The sequence below is a fragment of the Haliotis rubra genome, unplaced genomic scaffold, assembly GCF_003918875.1.
Source record: "Haliotis rubra isolate DU_JTF1 unplaced genomic scaffold, ASM391887v1 Scf86, whole genome shotgun sequence".
In the NCBI taxonomy this organism is placed as follows: Eukaryota; Metazoa; Mollusca; class Gastropoda; order Lepetellida; family Haliotidae; genus Haliotis; species Haliotis rubra.
In genome coordinates this window covers 2,234,359-2,247,449 of record NW_025767590.1, presented here as the reverse complement: position 1 = coordinate 2,247,449, position 13,091 = coordinate 2,234,359, and the positions used below count along the sequence as shown (strand labels likewise).

Here is a 13,091-nt window from a genome sequence, read left to right as displayed (position 1 = left end):
ATAAATCAGAGGACAGCCTATAAACACTACCAACAAACCGTCAATGAGACATGTGTCGTCTGGATTCAGCCCTACTTTTGAGTTCCCATTTACCCATTTTCATTTCTATAAGATAGATCTATTAATACTACTCACAAAAAGTTTAAGTGGACAGATGAAAACATTTAGTGTTGTTCAAATTCTTTTAAGTATTACAAAATGTTTGGCCAAATAACAGGTAAATTAAGTTACTGTCCTCATGATCATGTCTACCTTTTCAGCACATAGGACTGAGCTGAGTGAGTTTTTTCACCAGAACAAAAGGATTCTGGATTGCCCAATACTGGCTATGCTGCAATAATAGCCTACAATACATTTAGCTGTCCGAAAATAAATAATTCCACTGTGCGGATTCCCACAGTTTAACTGAAACAGAATTATGTAATGAAAAAACAGTTTCAAATTTTGTGCAATTGGGATCAATGTCTAAAAAGAATTGTGATTCCAACCTGGAGATATGCCTGATTATCTTTGGAGACCGCCATTCTCAAGTCCTGTTTGATGGGAGGGTCCAGCTGCAGGGGACTGAGGGCTAGGTCGGAGTCTCTCTCCTGGGTGCTGGAAGCATCCATGTCGATCCGGCGGTACATCAGAACATAGGGTGTGTCCTTCATGAAGCGCTTCGACACAGTACTGAAGGAATTGTAGTTGGCATAAGACACTCGACTGTCGTTACACAGGTACCATTTCTCCTGCATAAAGTCAATGTCTCCCTCTCCACCTGCCAGCTGAACTTCATCACACACTGTGTCCATGCTTTTCAAGGGCGAATGTCTGGCGTAGCAGTAATAATGCCCGCATTCTGATGATGTCCCTGAATGGACAATGACAGCTGTTAATCCATAGATTGCCATATGCCCTGTTTTCCTGTTCCCGCAGAGTTTCTGCTCAATAACTGTTGGCAGTGTGCGTTGTCGTTTTGTCTGCTGAGGATCAGAACTGCCATCTGAGTCGCAACAGTTATCAATCGGTAAAGCTATTGTCTTTGGGTATCTCACTTCACGGAATATTTTTGACCGAGACTGGAGCTTGGCATCATATGAGAAACGAAGCAGAGTTAAAATTAGGTTTTCAGGGGATTTTGTGATCCTTATGCTCCTCTCGCCTTCTTGAAGACCTCTGCATTTCTCACAGAAGTATTTATTGTCCCCAATCAGCTTCTCTGGCTGAAGGTAGTGATCTACCAGATCAGAGAGATCCAGACCAGCTTGAGGAATATTCGTAAGACTTCCGTCGGAGGATGTGGATTCAACCTCTGGCTCTGCCCTTATTGTGTCCTTATTTAGACGGGCATCAGCTGAATTCCCTCCTGCCAGAGACTTCTGTTTTGACTGGGGATATTCTGGGAAAGCCAGAGGTATGTCAGTGAAACTCTCTGTCCTACTTGACTGATTCTTACAGTTCAGACACTTAAATGTTGTGCACATATTTCCACCAAAGATATTCTGCACTAATGTTGGATCTACTTCTTTTTCTTCAGCCACTTCCTTAACCTTCTGTGATTTGCGGCTGAACTTCTTGCTGAGAGTGGATGTCTTCTCCTCCTTCTTCCGGATCTTCATTGTGCTGATCTTCAGCTGCTGCTCGTGCAGCTGGTCAAGGAGGAACTTGAGAAATTCGGAGCAGTCCTGCTGGAAGCCAGGTGTAAACCAGGGAGGCCGAGACGCCTGTAGGAATTGCATTGGTGCATAGGCTGGTCGCTGGAAGGAACAAGAACTGGTTAGCAACAGCTGCAGTAGTGCAGTCAGGGCACCCAATAATGGCATATACCCACAGCAGTCTAAGCAACTACATCAGTAACCTGCTCTATTTTATAGCATTGTGTCTCAGTCATACAACAGATCATAGTCTTCAGACTCCTATACTTGACCACAATAAAAATACACCCGCACCATCAAATGTACTGGTAACATTGGGGATTGTTTTTATTTGCGAGTTACAAAGTCAAAGTCAAAGAGGACCAAAGAAGTTATTCATTTTCATCTAATCAAGTTGCCTTTGACGAATAAATATTGTTTCAGACTGACTGACTGACTGAGTTTAGTTTTTACGCCGCTTTTAGCAATTTTCCAGCAATATCACGGCGGGGGACACCAGAAATGGGCTTAACACATTGTGCCCATGTGGGGAATCGAACCCGGGCCTTCGGCGTGACGAGCCAACGCTTTAACCACTAGGCTACCCCACCGCCCCTATTGTTTCAGAAGGAAGATTTGCATATTATCCAAATCCCTGATATAATGATGGCAGTGCGTCACAAAGTACTGACCTGAGACAGAGAGAGGAAGGCAAACACTTGCTGCAGCTTGGCCATCAGAGTTTCCCCCTGACACGCCGTGTGACTCAACACATTCTGGCGAAATCTGGAACACACAAGCACTGGCATCACTGGCTGGTAGACACTTCACATACCATTTATCATGTCAATCTTGGTGTGGAAGAGGTGTCCTGCTAGTCAGTTTTGTGTCAGAATGCTTTGATCACACATCTAAACATGCTTTGGGCATACAAACATGTCCCTTTTTTCAATTAGTATTTCTTCAGTTAAATTACAACAAGTAGTTCCTATAACATAACTACATTTCTGATGATAGGTAGTTGTCTGTTTCATTAAGTTACTAAGTCTGGTTACTGATCTTATGTTATATGAATTCCAATGATATCCAGAACATTCATATGCTTGACAGTCCAGTGACAATGTCCAACCCTGGATGGTCTAACCTATGTTTCACTATACTCACTCATCACTGATGTAAAGAGCCTGAAGGATGCTGTTCATGTAGCATGTGTTCCCGAGGTTGAACAGGCCAGTCTTGCCCGTGTCAGATCGTTCAGATATCTTGAGTGAGGGGCTGAGTCCGCTGACACCAGCTGTGTTCCATCTCTTCTCCTCCAACATGATGCGCACAGCCTCACCTGATGGCTTCGGGTAACCCTGGGATATAGCATTCATAAAATTGTATCACTGACACTGGTGGATAGCAAGGGTCAACAGATTTCACATTCTAATACCTAGAGGGCCTAATTTTGCTGAATAATACCTGCAGAATGACTGTCACAAATCTGTGTTTATTCAAGATATGATTGTTCTTCAATGATCTTATTTTGAAACTGGATGCATAACTTTCCAGAAAGTCTCTACACTATCATTTTAGCAACCAATGTATTCACTGCTTGAAACATGCACTTGTATAAGCATATGGTGTCAGGGTTATCAGGCATTCTCATTTAGTATCTTGTAGGCCAATTTAAAGCCTCTCCTTTGAGGATTTAGTCAATGATGTAACTGTATGTTACCACTCTGCATATATACATTACAAATACTGCAACATTATCACCAGAAACTTGTTGGTACAAAAGTGAGGAGATTTTCTTCAACTGTAAGACATTATAAGACAAAAATGGCTACCTTCACAGCGTCAAGGATTGGGTCGTAGAGGTCAGGAAAGCCTGCATGCAGCTGCATGAGTGTGTGGAGGAGCTCCACTGTGCGGATGAAGAAGTGCTGACTCTCTGAACTGAGGTCTTGCTTCATCGCCTGCAGAATTCTTGGCATCATGGGCAGGATCTGCAACACAACAACATGACTTCTTGTATCTCCAACAGCAGTCACCATGATCATGGATGAACATACTTTCAGGACAATCACTATTGTGGATGTTTTCATGCATATGAATATTACGTCTTGGAATTATCAATTCATGTTAAAATGGACAATCTCAGTTGCAACAACATGGTATGGAAAATCAAGATTACAGTTAATATCTCTATTAATTATATCAGATACTTAAAATAAGACTGTTGGAAAGTCCTGGCTCTAGTCCTTACTAAAGCATTATCAATTGAGGTAGGTATGGGACTAGTAAATTATTCAGAACAATTGAATATTTCCATATATATATGCATTATAAAGATTTGTGAGTAAAAAGAGTTTCTTTCTATTGTCAGTTTCAGAGAGTTCCCACATTAACATTTTATAGCTGGAGGAGTTTGTCCAAGATCTGTTCCACTTAGTAAACATCCAAGAGTTGAGGTTAAGTGCTCAAAAGTCAAAGCTAGAATTCAATCCAACCATTGGTTGAACCTTGGAACCAAATGTAAGAGGCATGGCCACGCACATTCTCTCCCTGCCCAATATAACATTACCAGCTTGTATTACATTATAAACTGTAGTGTTACCTTGTGGAATGGTTCTGGAGCATGCTGGAAACTGAGCAGCATGTGAGCCAGTATGTTGTAGCTAGCTTCTCTAAGGGGAGCATACTGAAGCTTTTCAGCAACCTGCAATACAAACACACACAGCTTAGAGAAGGTATATCAGAGCTTCAACTTTCCTTCAACACTAAGTTCACTTACTAAATGACTGCCATCCAAAAGTCCTTCAGATTTGTTCAAATTTGGTAAACATTGATGTCCTATCAAAATTTATTGTAATCATGAACATGTCATGAAGACATATTTTCATGCAAAATCACTGCATTAAGAAAGAAAATGAACCTTTTGGACTTACTATGCCAGGAAATCTCCATGAAGACCTGGCTCAGAGAATCTGCCAACTCACCTGTTCTACCTTGTTGTCTGTGACAGTTATCAGAATGGTGTACTTCTTAGCTGCTGCCAACTCTTTCAGGAACATGATCACCCACTGGTCGATGTTCTTTACAGTTGGCCAGGTGAGCCAGTCAATCATCCTCTGAACAGCAGAAGTCATGCTGAAGTCATCAATGATTGGATCACTGATAGCATTCTTCACCACTGAGCTGGCCATGTCGAGTGGGATGAAGCTGACGACTGCACCAAGGCAGAAGCAGGGGTCCAAGTCGTCTGGTGTCGATATGATGTTGAAGATGGTCCTCAAGGAGTCCATGATGCAGTCCTTGTTGTTCTGGGACCAGATATAATGCAGGAAATTACCAATTCGTGTTGCATCTTTCACAAATGTGATCATCTCTGGGCCTGTTTCTGGTATGGTTGCCATACTCATTGCTTGAAGGATGGTGACACAGAACTTACTGGTGAAGTCCCCCTTCGGAATGCATTCCTTGAAATCTTCCAGAAACACAATAAAGTTATTCAGACATTTCAAGTCTGTGTGTTCCTGAACATAGCTGATGGCCTTAGCTTCAATGACCTTGAAATGTGCCTGAGCTGTTGCAGTGTCTTTCAGCAGCCTCATGTTTTCATGCAGCAGAAAAGGGACATTGGCCTCATTTCTGTACTTCTCAGTAAGCAGGTTGACAAGATATTCCCTGTTGAAGAATGCTTCAGCTGATGCCATGTTTGTCTTGGCCCATTCAACGTAGACCTTGAAGCCTGATGTAACCACCAGTTCCGATTCTCCATTGAGGGTCCATCCTGCTGCCAACTCCAGCACACAGGAGATCACGCTTGGAGCCTGCTTCTGTCCTTTCACTGCCACAGCATCAATAAGCTCTTTCTTCATCCGCTCGGGATGGTTGGAGGAAATGATTCCTTGCAGGATTCGGTCCATGTTGTCAAGGTCATGCTGAAAACAACAAGATTACATCAGAACATATCATCTCTTCACTTCATTACTGGATAAGTACACTTATGATATAGAACATATCATCTCTTCACTTCATTACTGGATAAGTACACTTATGATATAGAACATATCATCTCTTCATTCATTACACTTATGACATGTGTGTGCACAAAAGTTATCTATTTCTTAAAAATGTTGAAAATGATTCCTTATGATAATAATTCCCAGTAATAATGCACAATTAACACACATTTCAGAGCACAATAAAATATAGAACATAAAACGTTCCGTTCTGCAATACAGATTATAGAGCATTAGGCAAAACACATATCACTCAGAATACACGTGCATGACAGTATACAAGTTACGTCATGACATATTGATTCATTTGGCATCAATTAGCTTTTTGTAATTGCATACCTACATTAGGATGAAGACTAATACGACTCACAGAAATGTTTAGTCGATCCTAGTTACCTATTGTTTGTGCAAGGAATTAACAAGATATCTGGGTCTTTGGCAATTTTTGCTCTATGAACTTTATCTAACTTTTAACTTTTGGATCATGATAACTTTCTCCCTAATTTCATAATATGTACTTGTTAAAGAAGGGAGTTAACTCTGGAGTTACTATTAAATACTTGATCAAACATGACCTAGTCACAATTCAAAAGCTACTCGTTGTTTGCAATACAAAAGCCATTACACAAACACCACACTGGGTGAGAAATGGTATAAGACACAACATAAAGGGGTCACAATGGACACTTCATATCACATTTATCACTGAATATCCAGCACTTCACTATTTAAACTTGTTCTATATAAAATGTATTTCTAACCCTTTGACTGACTGACTGACTGAGTTTCGTTTTACCCTGCTTTTAGCAATATTCCAGCAACATCATGGCAGGGGACACCAGAAATGGGATTCACACATTGTACCCATTTGGGATTCGAACCTGGGTCTTCAGCGTGACGAGCCAACGCTTTAACCACTAGGCTACCCCACCGCCCCTCTAACCCTTTGAACTGGCATATAGCAGTATATTTTGACGGATCTCTGGTTCATGTTTGGCAACTTATCATGCAGCGTCTTTCAGTTAGAGTGACAGTCACGCATATTTGACCAGGATTTCCAGCCAAGATTGTAGATTTTACCCTTCAGTAATGCAGTCAACCAAGCCCTTCACCTACATTCTAGTCTGGATCTTTCCATTGTAAACCACCACTAAACTCCTGCCAAAGCCCTGACATGCAATACCCCGGGTACTGATAGTACTATCCACACAACTAGCTCTAGCCTGGTGTGACTGCTCTACTTTTGCAAACAATGCAGACAATTTCAGCACTGATAACCTTCTATATTAATTACTTCTTTGCTGACATAGAAACATTAATTTTGTTAATGATCTGAGCAGAAGTACAGATTTTGATTCAGGAATGGATTATATCGAGTTGTCAGATGTAGGTAGCATTTTGGGTCAGCTGGCAGTACTCACAGCATGCGAGTCCAGTGTTGCTGGCTTACAATGACAGTTATCTGATAACTACAGCCTAAATGCCTCTACATCCAGGTAGCAGTGGAGGGGTGTAACCTGTGTTTTATGAAGTGGTGCTGGCTAGATCACACAGGCACGTGAATATATACAGCATATGTTTATCTGGTTAAAGTACAATAAAAAAAATGCATATGTTTACAAAAAGAAAGAGTTAAATGATTTTACTAGAACAGTCCTGCAATTATAAATCTAAAGATGGAACACATAGGTACTTCTGTTCAACATTCTGTAGACCATCAGTAAAACTTGTATAAAGGGATAGTCAAGTTATATTGGAAAGTTATTTTGTAGCAATGTGACAGAGATGGTGTATATTGGCCAACAAGTTGGAGCTGGTCACACCACATACTTATTTCAGATATGTCCTCCAGCATATCAGGGATTAATCTTTGTCTAGCAGTTCACACTGGTTTTATGTCCCAACAGCCATAAACAATTTTATGAATTCAAACTGATATCATCAGGCTGACAGGGATGGGGCATAGTGGTCTGGTTACTATACTGCAGTTAACAGCTAAGGAGGGGCTTACACTATGTACAATGTGATGTTTAGCACTAAATAATAACAGGGACAATAGAAAAACATATGAAGGAAGGTGGCTACAGAAAACTATAAAAGAAAACTATTATTGAAAGTTTAAATTAATTTAATGCAAATGTGTCTATGACTAACAACATATAGAGGGAACTGTTTTGACAGGAATATTTCACATCTATATTTAATAGACCATGGTATCATTGAACAGAACTATCACCATTGGTAATCACACTAAAGGTAGAGAATATCTCATTCCTTACAAAAGCAAGGAACACCCATCCCTTCAATATTATTATCAATATCATCCCATAAAATATAAATCACAGATGCTATTAATTACAGATATTCAGTCTCCAACCTGTGGACATTTAACACTTATGATCTCCACTACCAAGATGAGAAGGCAAGGGTTCAAATTGGTTCTTTTCCCAGAACACTGGGACATCCTGGAGGACAGTCAAAGGTGTTTTTTCAAACAACAATGCCTTATTTACAAAGAACAATAGAAACACAGAAGAATGTCCTGTTTATAATGTCCTTATGCCATACATCTATGACAGAGCTATCAATCATTGGAACGTCATGTTAATGCAGAACTGGAACAACAAGATTGAATCTTATCAGTGTAAGACACATTATCAGATTCCAATGACCTGAAAGATTGCTCTTGTCAGGGGTAAACAAATGTAGGGTGACATGATTTACCACAAACCAATTCCTACTAAGATGATTCTCATGGTCCACCAAGTAACACCTCTCCCATGCTGTGATGAACACAGCAGGTTCCCTTTCATCCATGGACTCTCACACAATGCTCCATACAACTCACTGACCAATTCTCACTGCCATTGTGTTATATTCAATGGAGACATTTATCAGAGTGTTCCTTGTGAAAAAATCCTTGAGTAAAGGTTAGAGGGTTGACAAGTTCAACAGAACATTGTGCAACTGGTTGCCTTATAATTATTCTGACATTATACAATCCAACCAAATTATTCACTGGATGTCCTTGTTTGATGGGGCCACAATAACAGCTAAGGGATAAATGAGTACAGTTTTAACAAAACAGCCACTTTAACACAAAAAGGCCTTTTCAACATTTTTGGCAGTTTGCTGGATAGTTAAAAACAATCAACAGTGGTTCAACATTTACTGAGTGTGTTACATGTACGATGCTAGGTGTGAAGTGTAAATACCATTAAACAGGCTACTTTACAGACACCATCAAAGAAGAATGATGTGTTTTGTTTTTTAAAATGGTACTTGTTTACCAAAGGTGCTAAATGCAAGTAATTAGTGTTTCATAATGCATTACACACATTAAGCACACATTTGGTAGGGTTTTACTCCAAGTGAAGATTTCCCACAGTGATAGCACAAGGACATCACAGTTGTAACCCATTTGGAGAAATAAATCCTGCATCTGATTTATACATTATTACTTTGTTATGCATGATCACACATTACACTGTATCCCTCCCCACAGGCACATTTTTTTTCATATTTGTGAAAAACTTTTGAATATTCTATACTGTTGCAGCGACTCAAGTTTCTGTGATATGAAAGATAACATCTTTCTCTACACATCACTACCATAAAGGATGCCCATCATGTATTGAACGAAGGATTAAACCCTGAGGCAGTGGCTGTATTGTTAATCACAAAATCTAACAAACGATGTGAGACCAGATGACCTGTGAGGTGACCAGAGCAAGACCCTAATGGCTGCTATACGTTCGTCATATTGTGTTACATCACTCCCAGGTTATAGCTCCAGGGCTTTCTGCAGATTACATGTCAAGGTCTTCACAGCAAGACATACGGGTCCAAGGCTACATTAAGGATTATGGAGCTCAAATACCTCAATAGCTCATGTTAGTTTGAAAATATGTCATAGGGATCTTATATGAAGGAAAGGCACCATCATCAGTGTTCAAAATCAAGGATTAAAGTCAGGGGTCCTTGTCATGACATCAGCATTAAAAGCTTAAAGTTCAGAAAATCCCCCGATTCAAGTACGATAGTTGCAAACATTTAACATCCTTGGTCCCACCTCATATTAACGATTGTATTTCATGGACTAAGACAATTAGTGTTGATTTCCTCTGTCTGTTGATTTACCAGCCAGCCATAATCTGAATTCTTGTTCCAAATGCTCTGACTGAAATTAAAATACTGTCCTTTGAAGTCAGGGTTGATAAACAACACCTGTAATACAGTCATCCATTAGAGAAATATCATGGCAAAAAGATGATTTCATGTAATACATGACATATAATTGATGAAAGTCATTAGAGTCAGCATCTCACGTGCAAGAACAATGGGGTACATCTTCTCAAGTGTAAAATATATAACTTGTCCTATAAGTGAACCATGTGAAATGATAGCTCTCCATTAATTTGTCTCTTGTACTAGTGTTGGCAAATGCAGTAAATGAACTGAAGGACTGTTTTGGCTATATGTTTTTGCAATTTGATATTTTTATGTTGTTAATTTTGAATCCCCATAAATCTTCAATCCTTAACATTAGGGATAGAAATACCCTTTCATCTTTAGTTGTGAACACTGAAAACATCCAGATTTCATGTAACACAGATTCCTTATCATTGTGTTAAAATGGCCTGTTTTCTGTTAGTTTACATACAGTCCTACCAAGGAGTGCACAACCCAGTGCTAATACAATCTACCCTAGTCCAAAGAAGAAGGCAAGTGTTTGCACAAGCGTCATCTGAATAACGAAAGTGTATGTGTGTATTGTGACATCCATGTTTGGTTAGGTCGCAAACATCATTGGTATGAAAACCTTGAGAAATAATTGACCCTGTGTTGAAGAAGCCAACGTTCATGTAAACATGTTGTTCACCCATATAACCGGAGATGAATATGGCCTGCATCTGTTGTTTAACATACAAAGTGAGCAAATAAGTTGACACCACCAAGAAAAGTATTTTCCTATAATCCTGCTTAGATGGCCTAATCCTGGGGGAAGCCCAAATTGCTTCCAAACCAAGGATCACAATCAGAGAGGGACTTTGAACAATGATCATCAGATCCTGGTAGACCCAAGGGACACATCACTGACTGCACCAAGTTCAGAGTATAAACGGGGCGGTGGGGTAGTCTAGTGGTTAAAGCGTTGGCTCGTCACGCCGAAGACCCGGTTCGAATCCCCACATGGGTACAATGAGTGAAGCCCATTTCTGGTGTCCCCCGTCGTGATATTGCTGGAATATTGCTAAAAGCGGCGTAAAACCAAACTCACTCAGTCAGTCAGTCAGAGTATAAACACTTCACTGAGAGAACTGATTCTTTTCATGTTAATTTTACAACTGTTACATGAAACCTGGAACATGTTTTACAAGTTGCTTTCTGCAACTGGTGCAGCTATAAAGGGAATTGATCTTATTTTTCAAAGTTTCTTTACTTCTGACCATCTTCAAAATTATAAGATGACCAACAACAGCATTCAGTTGATGTCATCAAATTGATGAACAACTAGGTTGAAGGTCAAGGCCTGGCAGTTGTATGTTAATATTTTTGACACAGGGCAACAGAAAAAGGTAAGCTAGACTTAGGGTTCATGACCTACTTCACACATCTGGGTTAGCCAGGTGTAACTGACCTGGAGAAGCACGGTATGACCTCCTGCTCTGATCATACACCACTCGGCCATCATGCTACCCCCTGGGTAGCTCTGGAGATGGTGATGAATATTCATTCACCTTTGCTAAAGAAATTATTGACTTATCTCCTGAACTATGCTCAGCTATCTATTTTGGTTGCAAACAATGTCACATAAAACTGAATTTACTCAGTGTCATTGGTATTATAACAATGTCAAATTTGTTATAACACCATGTCAAACGGAATAATTTTACAAACATATTTGTTATAAAAGACCCCTGTCAAACATGTCATAACCTACCCATGCCAAACATGTTTTAACCTATCAGGGCTCAATTTAACAAAATGGAACCTTAGGTATAGTCTGTTTGCAGTGAAACCGATACCGATGAATTTCACTTTAAACAAAAAAGTAAATCAAATAAAGTGAAATTTAGTTTGCGAATCCTCATAGCTTTACCTTGCCAACTGAACATTAAAATCTCAGAATTTTATTCAACTTAGGATAAAAGTTGTTTAACAAACGATCATAGTTTCAAATCGCTATTATTGGTTTGTATTACAAGGGGGTAAGCACATTAAATGAAACTCCGAGACCACGTAAGGTTGGTGTATGTTAACGCTCATCACGTACAGCACGTGCATTTGTTTCACTGTTCCAACTACCGCGCGTACCCCCTTGTAATACAAACCAATAATAGCGATTTGAATAGCGTATGATAGTTTGTTAAACAACTTTTATCATAAGTTGAATAAAATTCTGAGAGTTAAATGTTCAATTGGCAAGGTAAAATTATAAAGATTCGCAATCTTAATTTCACTTTATTTGATTTACTTTTTTGTTTAAAGTGAAATTCATCGGTACGATTTCACTGCAAACAGACTATAGTAACTTCATTGCACAAGACAAAAACAGGCTGCATCTGCTGCTCAATATACAATTACACATAATGATTCAGTTTTGTATTGATGAAAGGACTTTATAACAAAATTATTCTGTATCTGATAAGAACATTTTACCTTACATAAAATCATCATAATAATTCATGACAGTTAGTTACTGTTCATGTAGCCATCAGAGCCACTGTTCCAAGCCAGGTCCTCATCATTCTGTTTTCTACCTGAAGTCTGTGTTCTATGAGGAGCAAAATATCAGCATGCACTGAGTTCAAGTTGGTATTAGTTTGAAGTTGTGTCCTGCAGTTTTTAAGGTTGCACCAGTGCAAGCTCTCAATGCTTATACATGTATCAAGATCTGCCAATCCCTATGTCATACTCATTATAACATATAAATGTCATATGTGTTATACATGTGATAACACACCCTTGATAAAACATCATTCTTCGTTGTACTTGATACACATGAAACGAAGCAATTGGGCAGGTTGACATGCATACATTGATTGAAACACCATAACTAACTTAGTTCTCATACATCAACACAGAAATACATTAGTTGTGGCACTGTCATCTCCCTGAGCCCCAGGGCATCTTTCCACAAACAATATAATCCCTCAAGCTAATGTACCTCCTATATACTTCAAAGACTTCCAATAGTTGTAGTACTACTATCCCTTTGTGAAAGAGGGCCCAGCACCGTAAACATGACAAACTAAAACTTGTGATGACATAAGGCCAATCAAACAAGACATTGTCCTCACCAAAGATATTGTCATAGAAGGTACAGAATGGGTGGTCATGGGCTTGACCAAACCTGACCAAGACAATCGAGTCAGTTAGGACCTCTCTTTGAAGTACACTATAGAAATCTTCAACACCAATATCATGTTTTAGGTGGAGAGGGAGGTAAAAGGAAGATCTC

The 13,091-nt window shown here is 39.5% G+C and overlaps 1 protein-coding gene across 3 annotated transcripts in view; it reads right to left on the bottom strand.

Moving 5' to 3' along the window:
- Positions 1-13,091, bottom strand: part of LOC124262886 (ubiquitin carboxyl-terminal hydrolase 38-like) — a 66,887-nt gene that overhangs the window by 2,813 nt on the left and 50,983 nt on the right. For all 3 annotated transcript variants that reach the window (XM_046697472.1, XM_046697470.1, XM_046697471.1), the window contains 6 exons: positions 4,601-5,545; positions 4,219-4,320; positions 3,449-3,607; positions 2,781-2,974; positions 2,309-2,402; positions 489-1,739 (listed from right to left, as the gene is read on the bottom strand). In XM_046697472.1, coding sequence (XP_046553428.1) covers positions 489-1,739; positions 2,309-2,402; positions 2,781-2,974; positions 3,449-3,607; positions 4,219-4,320; positions 4,601-5,530 — 2,730 coding nt within the window. In that variant the 5' untranslated portion in view covers positions 5,531-5,545. The remainder of the gene's footprint in view (positions 1-488; positions 1,740-2,308; positions 2,403-2,780; positions 2,975-3,448; positions 3,608-4,218; positions 4,321-4,600; positions 5,546-13,091) is intronic.